The 27,957-nt window shown below is 49.8% G+C and overlaps 1 protein-coding gene across 3 annotated transcripts in view; it reads left to right on the top strand.

The window, feature by feature from the left end:
• The window catches only part of FGD3 (FYVE, RhoGEF and PH domain containing 3), a 50,390-nt gene extending 24,586 nt beyond the window's left edge, over window positions 1-25,804 (top strand). Inside the window, exons 4-17 of one of the 3 annotated variants that reach the window (XM_037037176.1) lie at window positions 1,466-1,555; window positions 2,237-2,277; window positions 3,888-4,044; window positions 6,955-7,093; window positions 7,800-7,858; window positions 11,495-11,641; window positions 11,776-11,868; window positions 13,215-13,294; window positions 14,496-14,526; window positions 15,498-15,605; window positions 16,602-16,664; window positions 20,978-21,100; window positions 21,376-21,516; window positions 24,882-25,804. In XM_037037176.1, coding sequence (XP_036893071.1) covers window positions 1,466-1,555; window positions 2,237-2,277; window positions 3,888-4,044; window positions 6,955-7,093; window positions 7,800-7,858; window positions 11,495-11,641; window positions 11,776-11,868; window positions 13,215-13,294; window positions 14,496-14,526; window positions 15,498-15,605; window positions 16,602-16,664; window positions 20,978-21,100; window positions 21,376-21,516; window positions 24,882-24,926 — 1,317 coding nt within the window. In that variant the 3' untranslated portion in view covers window positions 24,927-25,804. Of the gene's footprint in view, window positions 1-1,465; window positions 1,556-2,140; window positions 2,278-3,887; window positions 4,045-6,954; window positions 7,094-7,799; window positions 7,859-11,494; window positions 11,642-11,775; window positions 11,869-13,214; window positions 13,295-14,495; window positions 14,527-15,497; window positions 15,606-16,601; window positions 16,665-20,977; window positions 21,101-21,375; window positions 21,517-24,881 lie in introns of all 3 variants that reach the window. The other 2 variants (XM_037037175.1, XM_037037174.1) reach the window with 2 other exon arrangements.
• Window positions 25,805-27,957: the final 2,153 nt, after the last annotated feature.

The raw sequence follows: 27,957 nt of genomic DNA, 5'->3' as shown, positions 1-27,957 counted from the left end.
TTTGGTTGGAGTTTCTGGAGCATCTTGAGTTTGTATGTCCATTTTTTAAAATTCAGATTTGGGAAATTTTCAACCATTATTTCCTCAAAAGAAGTTCTTTTCTCTTCCTAGGACTCCCATAAGGTATTAGTCTTCTTATTAGTGTTCCATAAGTTCCTTAGGTACTTTCTGTTTTTATCCATTCTTTTGTTTGTTTTGGTTTTTGCTCCTCTGACTTGATGATTTCAAATGACCTATCTTCAAGTTTGCTGACTCTTCTGGCTGGCAAAAGCCTGTATTAAACTCCTCTAATGAGGTTTTTAAAAAAAGTTTATTTGTTGTATTTTTCATCTCTGTGATTTTTATTTGGAACTTTTTAATAGTTTCCACGTGTTGATATTCTTACTTTGTTCAAGCATCACTTTTGTGATTTTGTTCAGTTGTTTATCTGCTTTTTTTAGCTTACTGAGTATCTATATGACAGGGTTTTTTTTTTCTTTTTGGTCAAGCAGACAATAGATCTGTTTTTCTTTAGGGTTGGTTTCTAAAATTTTATTTTGTTCCTCTTATTGAGTCATTTTCCTCTCTTTTTTTGGTAATTTTTGGCTGTAATTGGGGCATTTGGAAAACAACCACCTCTCCAAGCTTTGCTTGCTGTCTTTTTACAAGCCAAAACACCAATCAGCCTGACTGAAATCCTAGGGTCTTTTAAACCCTTTTCTGATCTCTCACTCCCCTGACACCTGCCTGCAGAACATCAGTTCTGATGAGCTGTTTGCCTTTGTTTTCAGTGGCTTTCAAACCCTGGCACTGGTCTTGTCAGTACTCAAAATCATAAAAGAGAGAAACCAATCCCTCAAGCAGCCCTCAAATAGGTCAGAACATTGGACACATACTTAATTCTTTTGTTTTCATCCTGAGGGAGGAGCTCCCGTAAAGAAGGTTTCCTTCCACTCGTGCCATGCTGTGCTGTGTGGGAAGGGACATGAAAGGGCATGCTAAATATTGCCAGTCTCCTACTGCATTTACCAGAATCTCTTCTTGGTTTCATATGGCTTAGGAGCTGTAGCCTCTCATCTGGTCTCCAGAGTTTTCACAGAGGTATTCTAGTCCATATATTGCTGTTAACTTTATGTCTCTGTGAGGAAAGGAGGACCTGTAGCTTTCTAGACTTCTGGCATCACTACACAGTGTATTTGATATGGCTGCTGCAGCTGCTCTGTCTTCAAAGCTCCAGGAAGGTAGAGTTGTTTCTGGACTGCAGAAGATTTCGGGGATTGGTAGGAACTGTTGTGCCTTCCCCAGAAACCTGCCTGGAAATTCCATCTGCAAGAACTGAGCCCCACATTCCAACTCCAGCAGCCTTCTCTGGCCCCACAGCACCCCTAGTTGTCCCTAATGTACAGCAGATAGCTCCTGTTTTGTTTCAGATCTGCCTCACCAAGGCTCATTTTCCCCGGGTGACCTGTGGCTTTTCTCTCCCCAGTGTCCTAAGCCCCAAGAGCTGCTCCACATTGCCCAGGAACTTCTGAACACTGAGGTGACCTACGTGAGGCGGCTGCACCTGCTAGACCAGGTAGCCCTCCTGGCTGGGGCATGCCTTTGTCTACTTCCAGAGTTTAGTTGACAGTTTCACAGGGAAACTGCCTATCTTAGCATTGGCTAGTCCTTACATTTGAAATACAAATGACTGTAGTAAAATTCAGACAAATTTAAGTCTCCTTCAGAAACCTGTAGTTTTTTTCTTTCAGAGCTATGACACAGGTCTTGTATGGTACCCTTGGAGGCCTTTATTCCTGGCAGTTACATTATGTGAGCATGTAAATGGCCTCTGGATATCTTTCTGCATAAATAATTGGGACTGTGGGTGACACTTTCTCTGTCCATGTAGCAACATAGTGTGTATGAGCACAGGAAGTAACTCCAAAGGAATCTTTGTTGCTCAAAAGCAAAGAAAGAAAATTGGGAACTCCCATTTCCCATGAAAGGTAGATGGAGGAAAGATGGCTTATACCCATGTGGAGGGGACTGTCCTTGCCTCACCCCCAACCCTTAGCCGTAAGTAAGCTTGCTTTAAGGCCATAAGGTTGTTTGAGCCACGCGATGAAATGGGAAGATCCTATTGATGGTGACCCACACTCAGTGATCATTATGTGCCCAGGTTTTTTGCACCCAGCTGACCGAAGCAGGAATCCCTCTGGAAGTCACCACAGGCATCTTCTCTAACATCTCCTCCATCTATCAGTTCCATGGACAGTTCCTCCTGCCTGAGCTGCAGACAAGGATCACAGAAGAATGGTGAGTGTGGCTCACAGCACCTGGGAAATGGGGGACCAGCATCTCCAAAGAAGTTTGGCTTCAACAGAGTTGACAGCTGAGTGTCCTGGTGATTTTGTCACAGTGTTTTTGTTTTTTTTAATTTTCTTTGCCAAGTGGCCTCTATCTCTGGAGTTTTTATGATCTAAAGCTAGGCAGGTACTCATCTCATGGTGTTCTGTGCTCCTCCACAAGGTCCTGGGCCAATCCTGACCCCACCAACTCCACTGCTACTTAGTGTCTCCCAGCCTTAGCTTCTTCATCTGCAAATCAAAGGGACTTTGGTACATGCTTAGGGCTTCATGGGATTTAAATGGATTTAGACATCTGCAGGTACCAAACAGCCAGCAAACAGTGCTAGTTGATTCGTTTTTCCTCCTAGGGTATATACTACCTTTGTTTAAAAATTCAATTCCCCTCTCAATAGTACACCTTGGATCTTTCCTCTGTCCCTGGGGGCTGTCCTTCTGTCCCTCCGCCACTTCTGTTCATTCTTAGCTCAGCTGCAAGTCATGATAATAAAACACCACAGGCAGGGCCCTGCCTGGCCATTTCCACCTCATGTGATTTCTGCTCTGTCCTGGGTACTGCTCCAGCTTTATCTTGCTGGCCTGGCCTGAGCCAGTGTGTTGTTCTCTTGTAGCATCAGGAACACCAGAAGCCTGCCCGCTCCAAGGTACAACCAGGCCAGGGAGAGCAAAGCCAGGGCTGGATAGAGAGGATGTCCCCTCACCTGTAAGGCTCAGCCAGATGCTGTGTCCATTTCTAGCTCTTTAGAGGGGCAGGCTCCACCTATAGAGCAGGTGTCACTAGGCCATGGGGTTAAAGCTCAGGGCTGGGCTAGTCTTCTGGCTAACATAGTCCTTATGGCTATAAACGGGTCTTCTCTTCCAGGCCCTGGAGAGACTGTTAGTGCTTGACTGCCCATGCAGTCCTGATACAATATGGTACAGGAGTTCAGTGTCTGCCTGCCCTCTTCATAGGTGGGGGGTGGAGCTTTGAATGAAATCCCAAGTGCACATTTCTAGTGATGTTGCAGTGGATAGCTTGCATGTGTGCCTTTTCTCTCCTTTTTGTTAATTTACTTAGGTTAAATACCCATCACAGTTCTAAGGTCAAAGAGTATTAATATATTTTATGCTTTTTGAAACATTTCTAAATTCCTGTCCAAACCAGTATCAGTAGTGTGGCGTATTGCTCTTCCATGATGGTGCCAACTTTGGGTTACCCCACTGCTTCTAATCTCTTCTCAATTCAGGGAGTAAGACAGAGTTTCTTTGCTTCTCTTTGATAACTGTGACCCATCCTGAGAGTGGCTTTCCATTACTACCATCTGGTTTTGAGCAATGGTTCTGCACCTGCACTGCTGAAGTGCTTTCTATGATCCTCTCATTGGCCATGCAGTAATACACTATTTTCTACTCCATGTGATACAGGGAAGGAAACTAAGGCTCACGCAAGGTGATGAGTTTGCCTACTGTCACAAAGAGCTGCAAGTCAGGCCATCCTCTCATAACTCCCTGGTGAAGTCCCTGTCCCATTCTGACCCCTCACCTGAGTTGTTTCTCTGATGATCTCACTCCCCCACAAAGGGACATGAACCCTCGGTTTGGGGACATCCTGCAGAAGCTGGCCCCCTTCCTGAAGATGTATGGTGAATATGTCAAAAACTTTGATCGGGCTGTGGAGCTGGTGAGTGCCTGGACCCAGCGCTCACCACTGTTCAGAGACATCATCCACAGCATCCAGGTAGGGCCCTGCCATGGCCTCAGGGGCAAGCTCTAGATTGGTGTTTTCGGGTGGAGAAAATTGGTACCAGTGTGAGATGTGTCTTGGTGCTCTATTGATGCTTTGATTCTTAAAATAACTTTCAGAGACAAATCATTTTTCCTTCACCAGTGGGGAAACCATGGCTCAAAGAGGCTGTGTGATCTGTTTTGTCCCAAACTACTACTGTAGACAGAACCTGGATCCAAATGCCAGTTCTTCCTCCACAGTGCTCCTCAATGGCTAGAGCAGGCACTTAGGAAGATGCTACATTGATCTGTCCTTTTCTGCAGACAGCCTGTTCACATTTGGCTGCTGTTATCTCCTGCTGTCTTGCCCCTTTTCTTATTGATTCACATTTTTATATGTTAAGAGTGTTATCTGTCATATGTGTTACAAATAATTTTTTCTCATTGACTTTTGCTTTTTAATTTTATTTAGGGTGCTGTTTTTATACAAAATTTTTGGTTTTTAATTAGCCACATTTGCCAATTTTAAATAAAGTTATTCTTTAAAAAATAAATTTAATTCTCACCCCCAAGGTTATAGAAATTATGTTTTCTTCTAATGTATGGCTTCCTTTTAAAAATTAAAAATAAAAAAAATGTTATTCCAGAATAGTTTCCTGGTACATTGTGAGAATGTTCCAGGTATGAGGTAAGAATCTAGTTTTATTTTTGTGAAGTTAGCCACTAGTCCCAATGTCACTAGTACGCACACACACACACATTCCTTAATGTATTCTGGAGGGTTAATGGGTACAGAGATCCTTTGTGCTGAGGGTTTAGAGACCAGACTTAGGTTTGGGGTGATCCCTCCATAACTTTCTGAATTTTCTCAGATCCTCTGTCATCAGGTCAGCCATGATTTCCTAGTGTCCCTCAGCATCCCTGTCCCTCCCCAGAAAGAACAGCTCTGATACTGAATTCTTCCTTTTCCCTTCTGCCTGTACCCACTGCCTGTACCCACTGAACCCTTACCCCCTCACTTGTTTCTGGACACTCCCAGCTCTCCTCACAACACAGTTTCCTCCAGCCTCCCTGAACTGTACATGTGGTTTACCCACAGCCCTGAGTGACTGGAGATCAGACACTCATGCTGATTTCCAGTCTTCAGGGGCTGGTCACCCAGTAGCAGGGCTAACTGGGGTTGGCCAATGCAAGGCATCCTAGAAATGAAGGTTTAGGCTGGTGTGAGTGCCATGGTTCCACACTCCTGTCAAAGCTGACAGATGGAGAACAAAGCCCCATTTCCTGGGACATAAATTACAGCACCATCTCTTTTCCCAGGAAGTGTGTGCCTGTGTGGTTTTGTTAGAGTTCCCTGTCAGGCTAACTGCTGTCCCTGGAGAGGCATTGTGATTTTCAAGGGGAACCGTGGACCCACCCACAGGGCCTCATAGACCCAAACTCCCCATGGCTGCACTACCCTTCCCAGCCCAGATGCCTGCTTTTGTTATTTTTCTTTTCTCCTCCTGCATCTCTTCTTCTTCTTCTTCTTAATAATGATAATAGTAAGAACAACAACAACAACAATAATAAAAACTATAATTGAAGAAGTTGAGAGATCTGTCTAGTATGCATTGGGCAATTGGTATCTGATTCAGTTGTTTTGAGGATGAAGAGAAGAAAAGACAAAATCAGGTTTCACTTGGTGTGCTTCCCCATTCACCAGCCAGCAACAACTGTCTAGATTCCAGAAGGAAGGAGGGCATATTCTGCGGACCTGCTCCTCCTTGATATAGCAGCTGCGCACCTCACATTCACACAGTGTCCCAACCTGATGAGATGCCACGCTTCCTATTGTCCCACTTCTGGGGGATGCTCATTTGATTTGGGGCATGTCTACCAGACCTTTCCATGGTGAAGTTACATTTTTCCCTATTAATAAGTTTTTTGTAGGGAGATGCTTTGAGATGGTATAATGCCCTGTTCCTCATCCTGCTGGATACATCTTGCCTGAAACAACTGTTTGTGTGGTGGCTGCAGACTAATGCTCTTCAGCCCTGCTAGGTCCAAGGCATGCTGAGCCAAATTCAGCTGGAAGCCATTTCGTTCCAGGCCTTGAGCTAGGCAAGGGTGACAGGTGTGTGTGTGTGGTGGTCGGGGTGGTGGTGGTGGTGGTGGTAAATGGCTTGTGTGAAGACCTGGATGACTGCAGTGACTCCCCAGGTAGACACAGGGGTGGGATAGATTCTGTATGAGGCAGGCAGGCCTATCAGCCAAGACGCAGGTGCTGGGACGTTCGCCAGGGGAGGAAGAGAGAGCAGCACAGGCAGGAGCCCTGGTGGGTGAGCACAGCACATGTGGTCTGGAGTGCAGATGCCCAATTTGGTCTGGAGGAGGTTCTGAAGGGCCAGAAGGAGGGTTACATTTAAGAAAGAGGGTAGGAGCCTGGGAACAGTGCTGGGCAGGGGCAACCAGAAGGGTCTCAGCCAGTCACCCCACCCTACACTCACTGTCATGTTCATAGGAAAGGAATAGATGTCATTTGATCAGTATGTAGGCATGGTCCCTAAGGATTCCCTGTAGGGAGTGTTGGGGAAGCTCCTGACTTCCCAGTGTGGGGAAGAGGCTCAGTTTAGGCCCCTGGGTGAATGTGAGTGGGGAAGTCTCTCATGAGGGAAGGAGGTGGTCTTTGTCCAAGCTTTCATTTTCTCCCCCAAGTATGTATATAAAGAGCCAGCACTGGGTCTAGAGCAGCCCATCTGGGTTCTCTGTCCTTGCTTCATTGCTCAGCCTCTCCAAGCACAGTTCCCCCTGTCACAATGTGTGGTCTGCAGTCAGCAGGTTCAGATGCTCTGGGCAGCCTCCTGGGTGGCTTGAACTAAGGGTGGGGTCCGGGTTCACACGTTTGCCCACAGGGGGCTTGCACTGTCTGTCTTCCCTACAGAAGCAGGAGGTGTGCGGGAACCTGACGCTGCAGCACCACATGCTGGAGCCTGTGCAGAGGGTCCCCCGCTACGAACTGCTGCTCAAGGACTATGTGAAGCGTCTCCCAGCTGATGCCCCAGACCGGAAGGATGCAGAAAGTGAGCAGAGCCACCACTAGGCCATTGGGCTCCTGGAAAGTGGGAGCAGGGGCACTTGTCAAAAACCTATGTTGAGAAGGAGACAGAGAGAAAGAGACACAGGCAGAGAGAGATTGAAACAGAGATGTATACAGAGAGACAGAGGGAAAGAGAGAGACTGAGATGGAGAGAAATAGAAAGATAGAGAGAGAAGCAGAGAGACAGAGACAGAGAGAGACAGACAGAGACAGAGGGAGAGGGAGAGAGAAAGGGAGAGGGAGAGAGCTCCAAGTGTCCCTTAAACACATTTGGCAAGTGATTGAGCATCTCTGAGACAGAGGAAGATGCCCCTGCTTCCACTACAGTGTGAAGGGCAGACACAGGTTCTGGAGAGAAGCTACTAAGTGTTGGCAATGCTTAGGCCTCAGTAAGGGCCTCACTGGGTGGCAGGGGTCACTGCTGGCCCAAAGATAGTGACCAGCACACAGTACAGTGTAGGGGCTACCCATGAAATTAGGTGCTAGCTCCCCAGGCCCCAGCAAATGAGGTATGTCTTGTAGGGTCACTTCCCCTTCTAACTAGCCAGGCCTCTTGAGCCTCTTGAGCAGCCCCAGTACCCTGGCAAATGGGAGAGCAGGGCAGAACGTAATTCTTAGCCTCACTGGTCCAAAATGTGTATGGAGCCACCAGGCATCCTGTAGCCTAACTCCAAAGCTTCCTCCTGCAGGGTCCTTGGAGCTCATCTCCACTGCTGCTAACCACTCCAATGCTGCCATTCGGAAAATGGTGAGTGGGGAGGTGACTCCTGGAGGTTATCTGAGGGACCTACAGTATAATGAAGAGTGTGGAATGGGCCAGGAGCCATCAGTATGTACACATACCACACACAAACACCTGTTCCCAGGTAGGCTTCTTCTGCATGCATACCCACCCACCTGTCTCCAGGTGGTCTTTATTGACATGCACACACATACACATACACACATGTCCATCAGTGTGCATGCTTACCCCCCACCTGTCTTCAGTCGGGCTCCATCGTCATGCACATATACACCTGTTCCTGAGCTGGCTCCACTGGTGTGTACACCTTCCCACCTGTCCCCAGATGGGCTCCATCAGTGTGCACATGCACCCACATGTCCCACAGGACAGACAGGGACTCTGTTAGAACCAGACAGGCCTGCCTTGTACTAGCTCAATGATTGTTGGTATATTATTTAGCACTCTGTGCCTCAGTTTCCCCATCTATAAAACAGTTACTGATAGAACCTGTCTCATTGGACTGTTGTGGGGAGTAAATCACTCTACATAAAATGGAACAGGGCCAGGCACAATATTAGCTCTCAGTGTTCCCATCACCTTTCCATTTATTCATTTATTCAAGCGGTTTCAGTCAGCTCTGTTGGCTATAACAAAGTACCACAGACAGGGCAATTTAAACAACACACATGTAGTCTACCAGTTCTGGAGGCTGAGAGTCCCAGATTAAGGTGCCAGCAGATTCAGTCCTGGCTTGCAGGCAGCTGCCTTCTCACTGTGTCTTCAAATGGCAATATGTGAGAGAGAACAACAAAGCTTTCTGGTCTCTTCTTATCAGACTCTAATCCCATCATGAGGATCTGCTTTCCCAACTGTGGCCTTACCTAAACTTAATTACCTCCAAAGACCTTATCTCCAAATACAGCCCAAAGGTGGAAAAGACATGTCTCCTTGTGGATCTAATACCTGTGTGTAGTGGGGTTGTGGGTAAGGAGACAACCTTGAGCCCACCCCAATACCCTGTGACTCAGGTGGCTCTGTCCTGCACACTGTCCAGCTCTCCAGGTCACTGGTGTCTCTCTCCCAATACTGAGAGCTATTAACCTTCACACAAGTGCTGTTTTGTTCTTTTCCAATTACAGTTTGCATTCAATATTATTCTGTAGGGCACTGTCATTTTTAGAGGAAAAAGAAAGTAAAATATTTTTTTAAATCTCACATTTCTCAAAAGTGAGAATTAAGAGATGAGCAGCTTGTTTTGGGACAACTCTTGTTATGTACTACTTCCAGCATCGTTAACTATCTGTCCCCAGGTCTGGGTCTGGGGCCCTGGACCAGATTGGCCTGAGGTCAGGTCCACTGTAGAGTACTTATGGCAACCCTAAACAAGCCAAATTTTACTCTGGGTATTTTTAAAATCTAATTTCCCTCCTTTTTCTGTCTTTTTTTTTTAAAAAAAGATTTTATTTATTTATTTATCTTTGGAGGGGAGGAGAGAGGGAGAGAAACATCAATGTATGGTTGCCTTTCATGCGTCCCCTGCTGGGAGTTGGCCTGCAGGGAACTGGCCTGCAACCCAGGCATTTGCCCTGACTGGGAATCGAACCATGATCCTCTGGTTCACAGGCCTGTGCTCAATCCACTGAGCTATGCCAGCCAGGGCCAAATTTCCCTCCTTTTTCTCACCCAAGACTAAATCTAGTGAAGGAGGGAAAGCTGCTTTGCAGAATTCCATGGTCATGAGCCCATACAGAGCCTGTGGACATGTTGGGGAGCCTCCATGGGCCAACATCACAGAGGGAATGGACAGGACCTGTGGCCTCCCATTCTGTTGGACTCCTGTTCCACTTGTGGCACACCTGCTGTGAGGTGGTTCTTACCCCAAGTCCAGTGAGGCCTCTGCCTGCTAGGAGTGACAGATGGGAGGCTCCAGTGGGAGGCCCCTATGAAAACCCAGGAGGTAACCCTAGGGATTTATCAGTGTGTGCTTACTGGTGCCTCTTCACGCTTTCATCCAATCACCTTTCCATTTATTCATTTATTCAAGCTGTTCAACCTTTACAACCTCAATCTCAGCCTCTACAACCTCTCCAAGCCTCCTCAAGCCACCAGTTTCCCTGGTTTTTGATCCATCCTTCTCCACCTCAGAGATTCTAAGGGGCACCTATCTTAACATTTTTTGTTCAGAACCCTCCTGGACTGCAACTGCCTCCCAAGTACAAACCAGATCTCCTATATACCAGGTGGATACCCAGCCCCCCAGTACACACTATGTGTGTGCCAAGCATTCACAACATGCCAGATGTATACCAGCCCACCCAATACATACCAGATGCACACCCAGCCCACCCAGTACTTACCAGGTGAATGCCTAGCCCCCCAGTACATACCAGGTATACTCCCAGCCCCACAGAACACACCAGGTATACTCGTATCCTCCGAAGTAAATGCCAGATACACAGTCCACTACCCAGTACACACCAGATGCACATCCAGCCCCCCAAGTAAACACCAGGTACATACCCACCATACCCAGTATGTACCAAATGTATGCCAAGGACCCCAATACATACCAGGTGCACACCTAAGCCCCCTTAGTACACGCCAGGTGCATGCTCAAGCCCCTAGTACACCCCAGGTGTTCTCGAAGCCCTCCAGTACATAAAAGGCCCTGTAGTCCTGCCCGCTGGTCCTCTTCACTTTCATTGAAAGCTCTCTTCCTGCCCCCCTGCCGCACCCACATGCACCATCTGTTTCTGTACCAAAAGCACAAGGGTCAGCCAAACCAACCTGCCTCTGAGACCAGGTCCAAGGGCAGGAGCTGCCGCAGCATGGTGGGTCAATGCTCTATATTACTGGGCTGGGGTTCCCGCAGTCTCAGCTCAGTCTCTGCTCCATGCACTCCTTTGCTCCTGGCTCAGCCCCCAGGTGGTAACAGTGACAAGTCAGGGCCCATGACCCCCTGGCTCAGAGCTGGGGCCATAGCTGCTGACCATCGCTCATTGCTCCCCAGGGGCACTTGTGGGTCATGTGAACTCCCAACCAGTTCTGAGTCCAGAGGGAGATAAGCTGCAGATTGGCAAAAGTCTGGTCTCATGATGGGTCTGGTAGAGCAGGAAACAAGGCAAGGCTACCAGAAGAGGAAGGACTGTTTGAGGTAAAAGGTGCAGCTTCCTGATGTGTCTCCCTGAAGGCTGTCATAGAAGGCCCATAGAAGGAACTGGCACGCAATGCAGAGGCTGAGAGGGCCGGTTCCAGTTCAGCTGAAACACCTCCAGCGTGTCACCTGACTTCTCTGTGCCCTAGTTTTTTACCTATAAATTGGGGATAATAATGGCACCCACCTAGGAGGGTCAGTGCTAGAACTGCATAAGCTAATACCTATATTGTGCATGGAACACTGCCTGGCATATAGCAGCAGCATTAGCTGTGGTTGTCATTTATTGTTCTGCGCACTGTGAACTTCTAGTTGTCTTTCAGTGCTCAACTTGAGCATTAGTTACCCCATGTTTTCCCTCCTACCCCATCAGCAATCTCATTATCCTGTCTTGGTTTTGAGCCATGCTTGCATGGCAGGGTTCCACTCACCTCTGGTCCCCTGCAGACCCACAGACCTCCAGTCTCTGTGGCCACACAGCTGCCTGAGACCTGTGTCTCTTGCAGGAGAAAATGCATAAGCTCTTGGAAGTGTACGAGCAACTGGGTGGGGAGGAGAACATTGTCAACCCTGCCAATGAACTGATCAAGGAGGGCCATATCCAGAAGCTGTCGGCCAAGAATGGCACAGCCCAGGACCGCCACCTCTTCCTGGTGAGCCCCACCCCATCAGGCCACACTCATCCCTGCCTAACTCCACACCAGCCCCACCCCAGAGCCACTACATACCTCCTCCTTGGGGTAGTCCGGCAGCCTGCCTGCCCCTTACCCTGCCTTTTCTGTCAAAGTTCAACAGCATGATCCTTTACTGTATGCCCAAACTGTGGCTCATGGGCCAGAAGTTCAGCGTCCGGGAGAAGATAGACATTTCAGACCTCCAGGTGGGTGAACCCCTCCTTTCTTCCCCACTTCCCTGGGAAGGCACACACCAGGGTGGGGACGCAGTCTCCAGCCCCTGCTGTGCGCCTGGCCGCTGGCCCACTTCTCTAAGCCTCTGCTCTATAGTGTGACCCAGGCATGGCTGGACTGTCTCTGAGGGTGCCTTGGCCTGTCATACTGGGCTGGGTGGGCAGGATCCCCTGTCCCTCTACTTTGCCCATCTGCCTGTGGGCACTGTGGGCTTTATGCTCACAGGGTGAAGGATGGGCCTAGGACCTTGGCTGGCCCCTGTGCCCTGTGAGGTCAGCACTGAGGACCCCATTTACAGACCTGAAGGCAGAGCATGGGATGAATGCCTGATCCCCACCCGCGCTCTCCCCACTCCCGCTCCTCCTCTGTGAACAAAAGAGTTTCTACAGGTGCCTGAGCCTGAGACCCAGACAACCTGTTACCCTTACTGTCCCAGTTCCATGAGCCTCTCAGTGTCTCCTAGCATGGGGGGCTCCAGCAGCTAGAGTCAGTCCCTTCCCCTCTGGGGAAAGAATGAGAATTAATAGGTGCTCAAAAATATAATGGCTATATCAAGGTATTTAAATAGTTCTAAAAAGTGAACTTTTGCCTTAGCAATACAAAAAAATCCCTTCTTACCTTGAAATTCTCTGAATCCATGTTTAAAAATACCATTAAAGTAATGACTAACTAGAGAAAAGCTAGGTTCTGTCCCAGAGTTAAAGGAACACTTTTCTAGTGTTTCTCTGTTAATAAAAAAAGGCAGTGTGTGTAATTAACTGGGTGTGTTAAAGCAGAGTTTCTCAGTACTGGGCTCTTTGGGAAAGTTCTGTGAGGCCCAGTGAAGATCTGAGCAGGTGAGGCCCGTATACCTCATATGCAGGTGCTGGTTCTGACAGCTACCTGCCTAAGGGCAACATCTAGCCGCAGAGCTCAAGTATTCATTCATTCCTGCAGAGCAGTGGAGATCAACCGGCCCTTCTCCTAAGAGTCCCATCATCCCTCTGGCAGGTGTCATGCCTCTGGGTTCCTGGGTGGAGAAATGCTCAGCTTGTCCAGGGGCTGGCTGCTGCTTTCCCAGGAATCCCAGAGGGCAGGCAGGTTTGGCAGATGAGAGGTCCTAGGTACTCCTTCACAGGATGGTCCAGCCTCCCCTACAGACTTGTTCACAGAGCACCTGTCCCCCAACCATGACCTTAAGCCAGGCACCTGGCAGATACATTGAAACACCTCTGCCCCCTCCTCAGAAAAGACCTCCATGTCTGAGAGCATGAGGCCACAGCTCAGGGCCTGCTAAGCGACTGGCTATTTTGTTTTGTCCTTCGTCACGTGCCTTTAGGTGCAGGATATCAGCAAGCCACACTCAGCCCACACATTCATCATAACAGGAAGGAAAAGGTCCCTGGAGCTACAAACCCGGTAGGCTCAGCTGTGTTAGTGTCTGTTGCAGTGTGAATTGAACATCTTTGACCTAGAATTTCAGCAGATGTCTTCTTTTTCTAACCCAGATAACCTTGCTATGTGTTTTTATTTATTAGTTGTATTCACTTATTTGTGGTTTAAAATGTGACAGAATAAGGGGAAGTCAGTACAGGTTAAGTCTCTGCTTACCTGTTTCTCCCCACAGTGGACATTCTTAATCATCCCTTAAATATCCTTCCAAAATTTCTGTGCTCATACGTATGTATTTATTTATTTGTAAAATCACAGATGACTATTTACTGTATAGCCTATTCTGCATCTAGCTTTTTTTCACTTAATTTATCAGAAATCATCTTAATCTGAGCACCATTTCCTAAAGTAGTGTAATTCTTCCTTATGATCATTGATCAGTTCTCACTGACACGCACCTAGGCTCCTCTGGGGTCTTGTCACATTTTCACGCCAGGTTTCATGCATATGTGCATTCTACCTGTCAGATGGACTCCTGAAATAGAATTGCTGGCTATTGGTAGCATGTCTGCTTTAAGTTTTCGTAGCTGTTGTCAAAATACCCTTTAAGGCAGCTCCAGCGTTGTGCTCTGACTAGTGGCAAAATGTGGGAGATCTCTCCTCTAAATTCTACCAAGGACCTTTGTCATAACGCCTTGTGGCCAAGGGAGGCATTTATTTACATCCAGGAAAGAGGGCTCTGCATACCACACCTACCTGCACCTAGACATACCTGTCCTCATCTGGCCACACCTGACCCCATTTGACCCCATGTAACTATACCTAACTGCATCTGGTCACACCTGACCCCACCTGGCCATATCTGACCTTATATGGCTACCTCTGATGACATTTGAACATATCTGGATGGACACTGGCCACACCTGACCCTACCTGGACACACATGAGTCATCTGGATAAACCTGAGCACATTGAATCCTACCTGGCCACAACTGACCCCACCTGGACACACATGACTCTACCTAGACATACCTGACCCCACCTGGGTGCCCCTGATTCCATATTGCCACAGTGTTCTGGAGCCCTTCGATACCAATCTTCTAAGCCTTGAATTGCACTTCAACACAGTGAGCAGTTCAGGCATATGCTATAGGGTTAAGAGGAGTCTGGTGGTGTATAGTCAGTATCCAAGACTGAATTAATAGCATACTGTTTCCGTTTTTCATAGGACAGAAGAAGAGAAGAAAGAATGGATTCAGGTGAAGCTGCTAAAGTTTCAAAGTAACAAAACCACCAAATTCTCGAGTAGTATAGCCATTTCCTGTTGGAACAAGGAGTTGAATAGCCCCATGATCTCTAGACATTGACGTACCTATCTGTCCACCTTGAAGTGATGGAGTAACCAAGTTTATAAGCACCTTTAGGCACAAGCCTTTCAAGCCATTTGCTTGTTTGGCCCCCTAGTAAATAAATAAGTACAAAGAGCCTAGAGGTGGGCAGGCAAGGAGGTGCCCTCACCCTGGGGGTGGATCTCTGCTGTCTTATAGTTCCAGACAGAGCCCGTTATCCTCTCTCCACAGCCAGCAGTTCAAGCAGGACAAACAGTGTGACTTACAGGATAGAGCCTATACTTCCAGGGACAGGCTGGTCAGGGAAGAAGGAAGTGTCCTGGGACAGCCAGAGCAAACTTGCTTAGGACTGGCCACAGTGGGGTACAGGGTACAGACAAGCCTGTGAGGGCAAAAGTCAGCAGGGTGTGTTAAAGCCACAAGGAGCCCAGATTCACCATGGGTAGGCCAAATACTATGAAAGACTGTGGCTTCTAAAATGCACAGAACAGATATCTGGGTGAGAAGTAAAAAGAAATTCAGAGATGCTAATGAACCTGGAAATGTGATATAGAAAATAGAAACATGGCCTCAAATCCACATTCCCAGAAAGCATCAACCCATGGCCTGAAGCATCAAGAGAGGGAACCCGGCCACTTGTGGTGTGGCACTAGTACCTGAGAGATGGTACCTGTGGGGACCTGCTTGGCCTTTGGTCATGTCTCTGGGCCTTATATATTTCCTCGTCTTAGAGGGGTCTTTTGCCAATGTGCAAAGTCAAGGGTTACCATGGTGACCATGGGACACCCCCCCCCCCCATCCTCAGAAACAGAGGCACCATGTTGGTTTTCCCTTAAGTGCACACACGCTGAGGGCCTTCGTTCTCTGTGGTCTGATTTCAGGTCATTGAGGCCACCATTGAGAAGCACAAACATAACAGCCAGACCTTCAAGGCCTTCAGCTGCTCCTTCAGCCAGGACGAGGACCCCTCCCTCTCTTCAGATCTACCTGTGAGCACCAGATCCCTGGGAGTTATGGGAGGGATCTCCTGCCTGCTTCATGAGTCTCACCTGGATGGGCTTGTGGCTGCAGGGAGCCAGTGCCCACCACAGCGACACAGGCCTGTTATACAAGGGCTGGTGTCAGGGAGGGAAGCTGGCCCCTCATGCCAAATTACCCTCATGCCCAGGACCAGGAGGCTGGCAGACAGGTGATGTACACTCATTGCCCACTCTTTACTGAGTACCCAATGGGGACCAGTGTGCTTCAAGGCCAGGTGTTACTTAGGCTCAGGAAGGAAGGACAGGCTCGGGTGAGACTGCCAAATGAGGAGTTTCTTTGTCTCGCATGAACCTGAACACTGTAATCTTATCAGTAGGGCAGTTCACTGGTCCCCATTCAGAGCCACCTGGGGCAGGGGGTGTGGGGGAATCAGGGCTGTAGCCATCCCTTATTCCTTATGAGCACTTCCTCAGTCTGGGCTTCCAAGTGAGGCTACCTCATTCCATGCTCCTCATCAGAGGTGTCCCTGAACCTGGCAATGTCCAGTTCAGCCTGGCCTGGCAGCCAGAGACCCAGATGCCAGGCCTAGTTGGACTTATTTATGGCTTAACTGGGTCTTCAGCTTAATGAGGCCACCTTGTTATCTAATGAATATTTGCATCAAATCTACTTGCTTTTTTCTGCTTTCTGGAGTATTTTGAAAGAAAACTGTATCACTACTGGACAGGGAATGTACTATCCCCTGCCTTGAACAGAGGTGACCTGGAAACAAACCCCGCTCCCGCAATGCCTGCAATTAAAGTTAGCACAGAGGCCAAGCTTGGCTGTAGAAGGCAGGTGCAAAGTTCCCCACAGGACACCTGAGGGCAGAGCTAGAACTGGGGCTGCCTCCCTGTGGGGCTGTGATCATCAGACTGAGGGCTGAGGTCATCCCAACACTGCACTGGATGTTAACATATGGCCATGGAACCTCCACTCATGCCAGCTGTCTCTATTCCTTACAGATGGTGAGTGCCAGCTCTGAGGAACCTGCAATGGCAGCGGACAGTAGAGGGAGTGCAGCAGGGGTGAGTGACATGTCAGCAGAAGCAGAAGGAGGAGGGTGAGGTCAGATCAGGGTGACCTGTGTGACATAGGTCCCCACAGTGATGACCCTGAGGCCTGTTGCTGAAGGTCTAGGGAGAAGGCAGGGGTACCTAAATATCCATGTCCTCAGGTGGGTGGAGGTCCCAGCTGAGTTCTGGAGACCTAAACCCTTCACCTCACGTGAAATATGCTGAATATATGTGAATCAAGGCAGTGCCAAGCCTTAAATGGCCCTGTGGACTGGGAATTCAGGCAGGCAGTCAGGAGCCCTGTCAGGAGAGCCTGCAAAGGTACTATCAGGGAAGGCTTCCTGGAGGCAGCATCTGACCAGTCAGTTGGACTTTGGAGGATAGAGGGAAGCTCTCAATGCTGGCCCAGGAGGATGAGTCTAGGGAGGTGTTTGTGCCTAACTAAGATCCCTATTCTGAGCCTATTTGTGTTCTTGTAGCCTGGGAAGTGTAGTGTGGGCAGGAAAAGCATGGCCAGGCTCATTTCTGGAACAGCTAGGAACATAATGAAAAGCAGCTCGCACACCCAAGCATCAAGCATGTCACTGCCCTGAGGAAACCACAGGCGGGACCTCCGCACCTCACATGTAGGTATGTGAGGCACTCTCCAACTGCTCCTTTGCTTTTGCCAAGGCAGGCATCTCTGACAACCTCTGTGAAAACCCCCTGCAACCCACACTGGGGCCGCTCAGCTGGGGAGCTGCTGGACCCCATGCTGGGCCCTCTACCGTCTAGCCATTGTGTGACCCCGTTCTTTGTTGTGCACTTCCCAGGGTGAATCCACAGGCAGCTGGAGATGGGCTTGAGTCCTGAATGCAGAATGAAGCTCATGGTCAGGGAAGCTGGGCTGGAGAGAGCCCAATCCCAAGGCAGGGGGAGAGGAGTAGGAGGTGGGTGGTAGGCAGAGCAAGTGAGGCCTCCTCAGGTATTCAGAGGGACCTGAAGGCCATGTTTTAAATGCCACCCCCCCACCCCAAGATTTTATAGAGGGAAAGGGAGGAAGAAAGAGAGGAAGAGAAATATCAATCACTTGCCTCTCACATGCCACCACCCCCAACCAGAGGCCTGGCCTGCAACCCAGGCATGTGCCCCCACCTGGAATTGAACCAGCAACCTTTTGGTTCACAGGCAGTTGCTCAGTCCACTGAGCCACACAAGCCAGGGCATGTTTTAAATGTTTTAACCTGTACAGTAGGGCCTCAGCAAGTGTCATCCTCCCCACCGCACTATTTCCACCTTTCCCTGGGCAGGGACATGAGAGAGAAGCTGTTTGGGTACCTATTGGTTACACTGGTATCTCTCTAATTGGTCACTCAACTCCTTTGATGGGTGAGAAGTTTGGGGGGCTGCCCAGGCCGGGCTTTTATCAGCAGAGCTGTTGGGTGGTAATGGCCATACTCATCCAGGTGGATGCATAGGCCTCCCTGCCTTCTCCTGCCTTGGGGCTCAGCTTCCCAAGGGATCTCCCTGACTTGCTGGATGCTCGAGATCACAATTCAAGCTCAGGTCTTCTTGTCCCTGACCCTTTACCCATCCCAAGTCTGGGCTGGGCCCCAGTACAAACAAAGAGCAACCCACAACTTGCTTGGATTCTGGTTCACATGGCCTGGCCTAGTTTTTTTTTTTATTGGTGTGTCTCCTGTGAGCAGAGGTTTTGGTGGACCTGGAACAACTATGCAGGTGGACCTCTCGCCTTGCTGGACAAGATTCAGATGTACTCAGTAGATGTTTGTGGAAGGTACCCAAAAGTGGGTTTCAATTCTGACACTAAAATGAGTGATCTTTGCTACAATGTGTCAGACATAAGCTTTTTCTAGGCATATTTGGAGAGGAAAAGTGAGCCCATTCATGGGGTGCGGGTCTGATTTCCTGGTGTTCTCAGACACGCAGTCCCCATAAGCCCTTCTCTCCTAAGAGAGGCTAAACCCTGCCCAGGAAGTTCTGCAGTGGGGTCTTGCACAACCCAGATCCTTCCCACTCTGCTAGTTGTGTCACTCTTTGCAGAAGCATAGAAACATCACAATGCAACACCTTTCTACCCCTCCCTCCTGGGCCCAGACCCTCCTTGGTGACACAGGGACCTCTCCCTGGAGCTGAGTGAGCTCCTACAAGAAGCTCCTTGAATAACCTGGGTGTGCACAAAGCTGGCATTGCCCTCTACTCCTCACCTACCCTCCAGGGCACCTAGATGGAGCTGCTGGCAGGGGCAGAGGGTCAGGCCTGAGACCAGAGGATAGCTATGTGACTCCATCCTCAGTGCTGGCTGTCAAGGCTGCCCTTTGGGATCTGATTCTTACGAATGTGACTCCTACCTCCCTGCTGTGTAACCAAATTTGCTGAAGTGAAACAGATCCGTACTGGCATGTTCAGGGAGCTCCGTGTGGACTCACTAGGCTGTGACCACAGAAGCCAGCGCTGCACATCTCTGAGAACACTTGGCCCATGCCTCTCTTTATCTTGACATCCAAACAGAAAATATGAGCTGCTCCCTTTGGCCAAACTGTCAGATATCCTCACTCAAAAAGAAAGTAGGGTTGACCACGAAGACATGTGCCTGAGACTCTGTTGGGCTCCCTGCCATTCAGCCACTTAGCCGGTCACCAGCCATCTGATAATCCTGCAAGACCTCGGTGTCACAACTGTCTTCAGGAATTGCCTCAAGGGTCTGTGACGGTGGGCCATGGTGCCCAGCACCAAGGAAGCTGGCATCCAGTTGGGACCCTGTCATTCTGTCTGAGTGCCTGACTCAAGTCAGCAGCTCTGTTGGTTGGTGGAAAACTTGCCTGGCAAAGGATACTGGGTGGAACACTTCTCCAAACCCTACCCTCAAGCCACCATGCTCTGGGAGCTGCTTTCTGTCCTTCTGTCCCTGCTGGCCATCAGGTGCCACAATTCTGGCTCCATACCTCAGCCCTACAACTGCTTCTCCTCCATCCCAGGTGGGTTGGCCCTACACTTCATCCCTTGGGGACACCCTGTTGGCCCCCGTGGCCTCCCTGTATTCTTAGCAGACATGTAGTGCTGCCTACAGGGGCCTGAGAGCTATGGTTCTGCCTTTGGGCTAAGGTGCATGTCTGGGCTCACAGGCAAGATAGTAGGTCTGGCCACCCTACTGCCAACCACTCCCTTCTCCTGGCCTCCCATATTCTCATCTGGAAAACAGAGTCAGTGGGTTTGTCCTGGATACCAGTGGAGGGCAGGGGCTGCCTAGCCACATCAGTCCCTCGGATGGCCTTTTTTCTCCTCTTCTTTCTTTCCCTGGGGCTCGTGCCCCTCCCTTCTCCTCTCTCTTCACATCTGGCCCCCAGCAATCCTGACAGATGGTCTGCAAGGGAAGAGGCTTGAGTGGGGTGAGGGGCTTCAGTGTGGCTGGTGGCCAAGGCTAGAGGTGACCAAGGCTAGAGGTGGCCCCAGGGAGAACACATGGCTTATGGTTTCTGTGATGCCCATTCTCCCCTTGGCAGGTCTTCTGTGGGATAAATTGAGAGGAGCCTCAGGGCTGTCTTATACCCAGTGTCCATGGGGGCAGAGAGTCATGACACAGAGGAGAAGCTGGGGCCTCGGGCAGAGCAAGCATCTCCCTCACCCTCAGAGTAGCCAGCCTGCATCTGGGCTCCTCCTTCCAGACGGATGCAGGCCTCACAGTGGTGTGGCGTATGGGGTGGGGGTGAGGGGATAGGGAGCTTGTAAATGGAGCCCACACACCTGGGAAGTACAGATCAGAATTTGTTCCAAGATGCCAGTATTAGTCAGCTCAGGCTTCTGTAACAAAATACCACAGACTAGGTGACCTAGACCACAGACAATTACCCTGTCTCAGATCTGGAGGCTGCAAATTTGCTCTTTGGCCTCAGAAAACCACTCTCACACATGTACCTAGTGAGGAGTGTGTCTCAAGTTCCAGGCACCCATGAAGAGCAGAGCATGGGAGTGAGGGCCACATGGCCAGATGCTCTGGGTGCCTGATTCTGGGCCCCTGGGCAGAATAGGCACTATCTCTCTCAGCATGAGCTCCAGTGGATATCTTTTCGGACACAGTAGGTTGTCACTGGCCTCCCTGTAGGGCCAGTTGTCCCAAGCATATAGTTCTGGATGCACTTAGAGTCTTACTCTGTGTGACAGCAGGAGAGCCTCGGGGGAAATGCAAGGCAGACAGTGGCCCACAGAACTCTTGCTTCACTCCCTGGTCCACATCTGGCTTTTTTGCCCTGTGTGTGTACTGTTCATGTATCACACAGCTGACCACCATGTGCTGAGAAGCTGACTGCCACCATTTGACCCCACAGCTCGAGCCCAGGAAAGGGTCCTCTAAGACCAGGCGTGACAAGGAGAAACAGAGCTGCAGGATCTGTGGCGAAACCTTCAACTCCATCACGAAGAGGAGGCACCACTGCAAGTCATGTGGGGTGGTGAGTCTGGGCAGGAGGAGGCTGGCCCTGGGCCATCTCATTCATGGTGCCTTCTCCCAGCCTTCTTTCTGTGCATACAGACCCCTGGACCCTGAGTCCTCCAGCCTCAGGGTCTCTACCCTCCAGTAAGGTTCCTGGCCCCCATCCCCTGTAGAGAAGCCCTTCCTCTTTGCCTGCTGTTCTCTATATCTCCTGGCCTTGTGGCCCTTCTAGCCTCTTCCAGGACAGTCATTTGTTCCTGGAAGGTAGGGTCACAGATGCTCTCTGTCTGGCAGGTCATCTGTGGGAAATGCTCCGAGTTCAAGGCAGAGAATAGCAGGCAGAGCCGAGTTTGCCGAGAGTGTTTTCTGACACAGCCAGTGGTGCCTGCAACCTCCAGCCCTGAGGAGCCCACTGAACCCAAGGAGAGCATGGAGGTGGGTATCCTGGAGCCTCCCAAGCCTGAGTTTCCCACCCTGGCAACCTTGGCAGGCTGTGCTGGCTTCCCTAGAACCAGAATTGATTGGCTCCATGGGGCCCACAGGTTGTTGGAGCAGCCAGCAAGGGAATTCCTAATATCATGCCTATGTGTGTTGGGATTCTCAGGGTCTGGTCACAGCCAAGGCCTTGGGAGCTACTTGCACTCAGGAGTTAGATGGTTATTAGTCAGCTCAAACTGTGTGACAACTACTACAAGAGGAAGTTTATTGCCTCACGGTCCTGGAGGCTGGAAGTCTAAGGTGAAGGTGTAGACATGGTTGGTTTTTTCTGAGGCCTCTCCATCATTTGCAGATGGCCATCTTCTTCCTGTGTCCTCACACAGTTGAGTCTCTCAAGGTTGAACCTTTACACAGTTGAACCATGTGTATCTGTGCCCTAATCTTCTCTCCTTATAAGGACACCAGTCATAAGGACTGGTGACCTCATTTTGACTTAATTACCTCCTTAAAAGCCCTTTGGAAACGGCCCCATTTCCAAATATATTCACACAGAGGATTAGGGCTACAACACATGGATTTGGGGGCATACAATTCAGCCCGTAGCCGATGGGAACAAGTGTCATCTTCACTCATGGTCCCTGTGATTGGAGGCCTGGAGGGGAGATGCTACCTGTGCCTCACAGAAGCCACTGAGGGCCAGGAGCAAGGAGGGCACTAGCTTCCTCCTCACTTCCTGCCCTTCTGAGGATGGCCACTGCCTTTGTGTTCCTCCTTCAAAGGCACAGTCCTTATTTTATGGAGGGGCAGGAAAGATGGAAAAGAGAAAATGTAGCTTTCCAAAAAAAGCATTTTTCCATTCTTTGTACATAACACAGTCCATGGTTCTAAAGCCAGAGTCATGTTGGGGTCTCCTGGGAAGTGATCTGTAAGTTTGGCTTCCCTCCCCAGATGCTGCAAGAACCAAATATAGAATGATATTAACAGGGGAGCTTCTCTTATGGCCCTGTACTTTAGACACTGAGTATCTGGAAGACCCAGGTCTGCGCAGGGACCAGCTCTGCCAGCGGTGTCTGAGGTGCTTCCAAATGATGCAGGAGTTGTGTTCATGATTGCTCTAAACATATCAGAGAGGGGGAGGAGTGTGTGTGGTGTATGGTGTGTGTGTGTTGGTGTATATGTGAGTATAAGCATGTATGTGTGTGCACAAATATGTGTGGGTGTGCCTATGTATGTGTGAGTGTGAATGTGTGTGTGCATGTGTAAGCATGTGTATGAGTGTGTGTGAATGTGTATTTGTGAGTGTGAGTGGGTATATGCATATGTGTGTGTTCATGGGTCTAAGTGTGAGTATGTGTGCATGCATGTTAATACATGTGGGTATGTGTATGTATAACTGTATATGAATATGTATGTATGTGAGTATATATGTATGGATGGATGTGTATATGAGCAAGTGGGTGTGTGTGTTAGTGTGTGTGCATGTCTTTGCATGTGGGTGCATATATTTGAGTGTGAGTGTATGTGTGTTTTCAACCAATGATCGCTGGTGTCAATTTAATGCCAACAGGAATCCCCAATTTGGGGTGCAGTGAAGAAGAAAACTTTATTCAGTGCCAAACTGCTCAGTTGTGGTACAGCAGGGCTATAAAAAGAAGTGCAGCTGTGAAACCAGTACAGTTGTAGAACAGCTCACTTGTGATACAGCACAGCTGTGAGTGGAACATGGCTGTACTCCAGGCCTCTGACTAGGTAGCTCTGCTCTGTTCTACCCCGGTCTACTGTGGCCTGTGCTGGTCTGCTCCACTCTGATCCTGTGAGACACCTGGAGTGTTTTAGCTCAACCAGGTGTTTTAGTCCTGGATGGAAAGGAAAAATGCATTCATAGACTTTCCAACCCACAGGGCAGCTGGCTTACGTAGAGGGAGAAGTCCCTGCTCCTGGTCCCTGATTGGTCTATCTCTATGTAAATGAGGACTCCAAATCTTTGCAGTTTGATTGGTCCAAAAGGCACTGTCCTAATTGATCAGGATGGAGCTGCTTTGGTTGTTCAGCACAGTGCAGCTCTGACTGAGTGGGGAAAGCCTCAGTCCTATTGGTTGGAATAGGATTCTAGGAACTCCTTTAAAGGGTTTGCTCAGAAGGCAGTGAGTGAGTGGTGCCGTGCAGGCAGGCAGTTTCAGTGCAGGCTTTTGTGAAAGAGACCCCTGCATAGAAATGGCTGCTAATCCTTTTTTTTTTAACTTGATGCCCAAGTTTGGCTTGATCACTGAAAATTTTATTTATTTTTATTTATTTTCCAATTTTTTATTTAATTATTTTTCAAGTACAGTTTTCTGTCTATTACTCTCATCCCACCCCACGCCCCCCACCCCGTGCTCCCCCACTCCCTCCCATTTCCACCCTTCTCAGTTGTTGTCCATGTATCCTTTATATATGTTTCTTTAAATCCCTCCCCTATTTCCCCTGAAATTCCCTCCCCTCTTCCCTCTGGTCACTGTCAGCCTGTTCTCTATTTTAGTGTCTTTGGTTATATTTTGCTTGCTTGTTTGTTTTGTTGTTTAGCTTCCTGTTAAAGGTGAGATCATATGGTATTTGTCCTTTTTTAAAAAATTATTTTTGACTTGAGCCCAGTTAGCCACCAGGATCCTTTCCTAGTATGTGTCTTCTTTCTCAGAGTTCACAGTGTGTATGTGAATGTGTGTGTATGTATGTGTGTGGACAGCTGACTCAGAAAACTTTCCCAGTGATTTGTGCTCTGACCCCGGCTATTTTATTTTTTCCTATTTTATCATATGCCTGTCTTGATCTTAGTGGTAGCTTCATTTCCTAGGGGCTACAGCCTAATCCAAGTGTCCTTGAGGTGACCCTGTGAAGGGTCAGCTGACTCATGTCCTAGTCCAATTCATCTTTCCTTCCCGCTTCAGTCCCTAGAGGCGGCCCTGGCACCCTCCATGAGAGTAATGTCAACAAGAAACCTGCATTTGACCTAATTTCTGTGTCCCCAGAAGCCAGACTCTGCGGGACCCCAACCCAGCCTGCACTGTGGCCCTCTGTGGGTATCAGATGGTGGCATGGCCTAGAATAAGGTTTGGACCACCATTCTCATATTGGATATCCCAGAACTGGTGCTGTGCTGAGGGTCTGACTGCTTCTACAATCCAGGGCCTCAGGCCCACATGCTCAGAAGGGGCCCAGACCATGCTTCCTGGGACCAAGCTGTTGCAGATGGCTCACATAACCTTGGGGCCTCAGTTTCCTGGCCGCCTTAAATCACTGTTTTGCTGCTCTTTTGTGGGTGGCATTATTTGGTGATGCCAGGACTCCAGAGGCCAGGGTGCTGACTCTCTTCTCCTTTGTTACAGGACAATGGGCCACCATACACCATCCCCTCTCTGGCTACACAGTGAATGCACCGAACCTGGCACAGAGGCTAGACGCTGGGCACATTTGGCAGCTGCAGCAGGCCTAGCAGTCCTTGTGCTCAAGTATCCCACCCACCAAGCTGCAGCAGTGGTGGTTGGAGGCCCTGAGCACAATCACCATGGGGTTCTGCCCCAGGCTAGCTCAGGAGTCCTGAAGCCTCAGGCCCCAGCAGCCCTGGAGCTGAGTCTTGACCAGATTTCTAGCTCTACAGCCATCACAGCAGGGCCTATGCTCATCTGGGAGGTGGCTATGGAGGCTGTGTACAGAGGTGCAGTATGGCCCAACTGCCACAGGACACTTGGCCCTACAGGGTGCCTCTGCTTCAAGAGAAGGAAACTGAGGCACAGAAAGGGGTGATTACCTGTTCTGGGTCACCTAACATGTCTCAGAGAAGAGCCCAGCCTCCACTTTGAGGTCCAGCAGTGTGGCTCAGAGAGGGATGCAGGGCAACTGTCAAATGAACCCTGTCTGGTGGGGTGGGGAGGCTTTTGAAGACAGGAGGAATATCATCAATGGTGCCCAGGGACACCTGATGGACATCTATAGTGGTGCCATCTCTCCAGGCCACGGTCTGCCTGTCTGCCTCATCAACACCATGTGAGCTGAGCTGTGACCAGTCTCCAGACTCTACCTCCTCTTCTGCCCACTCCTGGCTACCAAGCATCCCATTGCCCCCACACTGCCTTCAAGCCACCATCCCATGTGGAGCCACTCACAGGACAGGGCGAGTAGTGGTCCTGGGCCAACCAGGAGGGACAACCTCATCGAGAAACTCAGTGGGACGCCCCCCAGTGTCACATGGATGCCAGAGAGTAATGCCTGGGGGGCAGTGCTTATCTGCTTAAATAAATGCTGGCAGCCAGGAGGTGGGCACAACCTCAGTGTAAGGAGGGTCCCACCAAGTGGGCCTTCTGGTGGTTGGGTGGGGGATGAGAGTGACAGAAGGGCACAGTGACCCAGGTTTGGGTGGGTGCACTGAGTGGAGAGGAGACAGGGTCCCATATCCTCAGCAGGTGTTGACGCAGACCCCTGCAACAGGTACCCAGAGGACAGCAGCCAAGGCAATGTGGGGACTCCCCACCAACTGTCTCCACACAGTCAGGACCTGTGTGGCTGGAGCTTCCAGTTTTTCAAGAGATGAAAGAAACCCAGATGTTCCTATGAAATATCCTGAAAGATATTAGCAAATATTGCAAAATCTGAAATCTTGGGGTGGGCAGCTACTTGGCAGCTGGAAAGTGGGGACAGGACGTGGCCCCTGGGGGGACACTCAGCCCAAGGGCCTGAACCCATGGACAGCCAAGATCTGAGCTCATTTTGGCCACAGGCTGTCTCCACTCTTTCCAGAAGTGGAAGCTGAGGCAGAGGAGGGATTCATCTACATAGAGATCTGTGCTGTACCCTTTCAGGGGCTGACCTTCCTAGGATCTGTCCCCAGGAATCTCTGGTTGAAGGCATCTGCCTTGTCCCACTCCCACTGGGCAGGAAGGGCTGTGAAGAGTGGGCTTCCCTTCCTGGAGCTCAACATACTGCCCACCTTATCAGCTCTCACTCATTCTGCACTTGCGGGAGTCAGGGACTTAAGGCAGTGGCCTTTTGCACCCCCAGAGGCTGCTGCCTGCCCAGCCTGTAGGCCAGGTAACCCTGGCAACAGATCTAGGGACTGTGGTTGGAGTACGGTGTGCACCTGAGCAGGAGTTTCCACAGTGGCAAAAGTAGAGATAAAAGAAAGGAGAAAATGAGGTAGTAGGTGAATGGTGGCTCCTTGGCAGAAGTTCCTACATGGTGGTTAGAGCCCAGGCTTCTGTCATGGGTTCCAGAGGGGCTGTTGACTGCTCTACCAGGGTAAAACATATCCCCACTAGGCCCAGAGTGGGTGTTGGTAATGGCCCCCTCAGTCCTGGGAAAAGGAAGGAGCCAGCCTCCACATGGACCTGCTGCAGCCAGGCGCCTGGCCCAGCCTCACACTAAAGAGAATTATGACCCAGAGAGCACCTTAGCAGTAGTGATACTGAGGCCAGAGAGGGAAATACAATTGCCCAAGATGACACAGTAGGTTAGGGACCCTGCAGGAATCACTTGTCCACTCTTCATCTATTTGTTCACGAAGCAGGCACTGGGAGGCCAAGCCCTCAGATTTTGTGGACTGGAGGGTTGGGTGAAACCCTGTAGCCCCTGGCCCACCACACTTCCAGCCCATTTCCTCCTGCTTCTCTCCCCATGGGCTCCGGCCAGTGGGCCTTCAGAACACGCTAGCTCCTTGCCATGTTGGGGCCCTTCCACATGCTGTTCTTTCACTCTTCCTGTAGGTCTTTGCAAGACTGCTCAGTGCCATCTCCACAGAGCCCTTGCCCCAGTCTCTCTACTTTATGTTTGGGTATTTGCCCTCTTGTTTAACATCTCCCCATCTAGTTCCGAGGGCAGGATGCAGTACCTACAATGGTGTCTGGCATGTGGAAGGTGCTCAGATAATATCTGCCAGCAGCCTTGTGTGGCCCCTGATCACTTTGGGTCTGGAATTCTCACTTTACAGATGGGGAAATTAAGGCTCAGAGAGAAGTGGTGGCTGCCTGGGCTTGTAAAGGCCCAGGGCTCTCTCAACTCCCCAAGGTCCCCAAGTCTCAGAGACCCAGAGCAAGTTCCTCCTTAGACAACTGGTCCCATTGCAGATGAGCTGCACAATGAGACCCAGAGGAGCTGCCATGCCCCAGTACACTAGCAAAGGGACATTTGGGCACAGCTGGGTTCAACTTGCAGCTGTGCCCTTTCACAACCCTCTCAGGGGATAGCAGGTCACCACGATGCAGAGTGAGGTGGCAAGATGAGCCTCTCCAGTCCTTGGGTCTGATAACGCCTGGGAATCCAAGTTCCTCTGAGAAACCAGTCCTGATGCTGAGAATTCAGTGAGGAAGGAAGGCTTGCTTTACCCCAGAGCTGCTTGGAATGTGTCTGCAGACATGATTCTACTGGATGATCCCTCTGGGGAGGGCCAGCTGCCAACTGTGAGTCCTGAGG

This window comes from Sturnira hondurensis, unplaced genomic scaffold (genome assembly GCF_014824575.4).
Source record: "Sturnira hondurensis isolate 20B ecotype Veracruz unplaced genomic scaffold, ASM1482457v3 Scaffold0022910, whole genome shotgun sequence".
Taxonomy (NCBI): Eukaryota; Metazoa; Chordata; class Mammalia; order Chiroptera; family Phyllostomidae; genus Sturnira; species Sturnira hondurensis.
The sequence above is the reverse complement of the archived record's forward strand: the minus strand, read 5'-3'. Positions and strand labels throughout refer to the sequence as shown.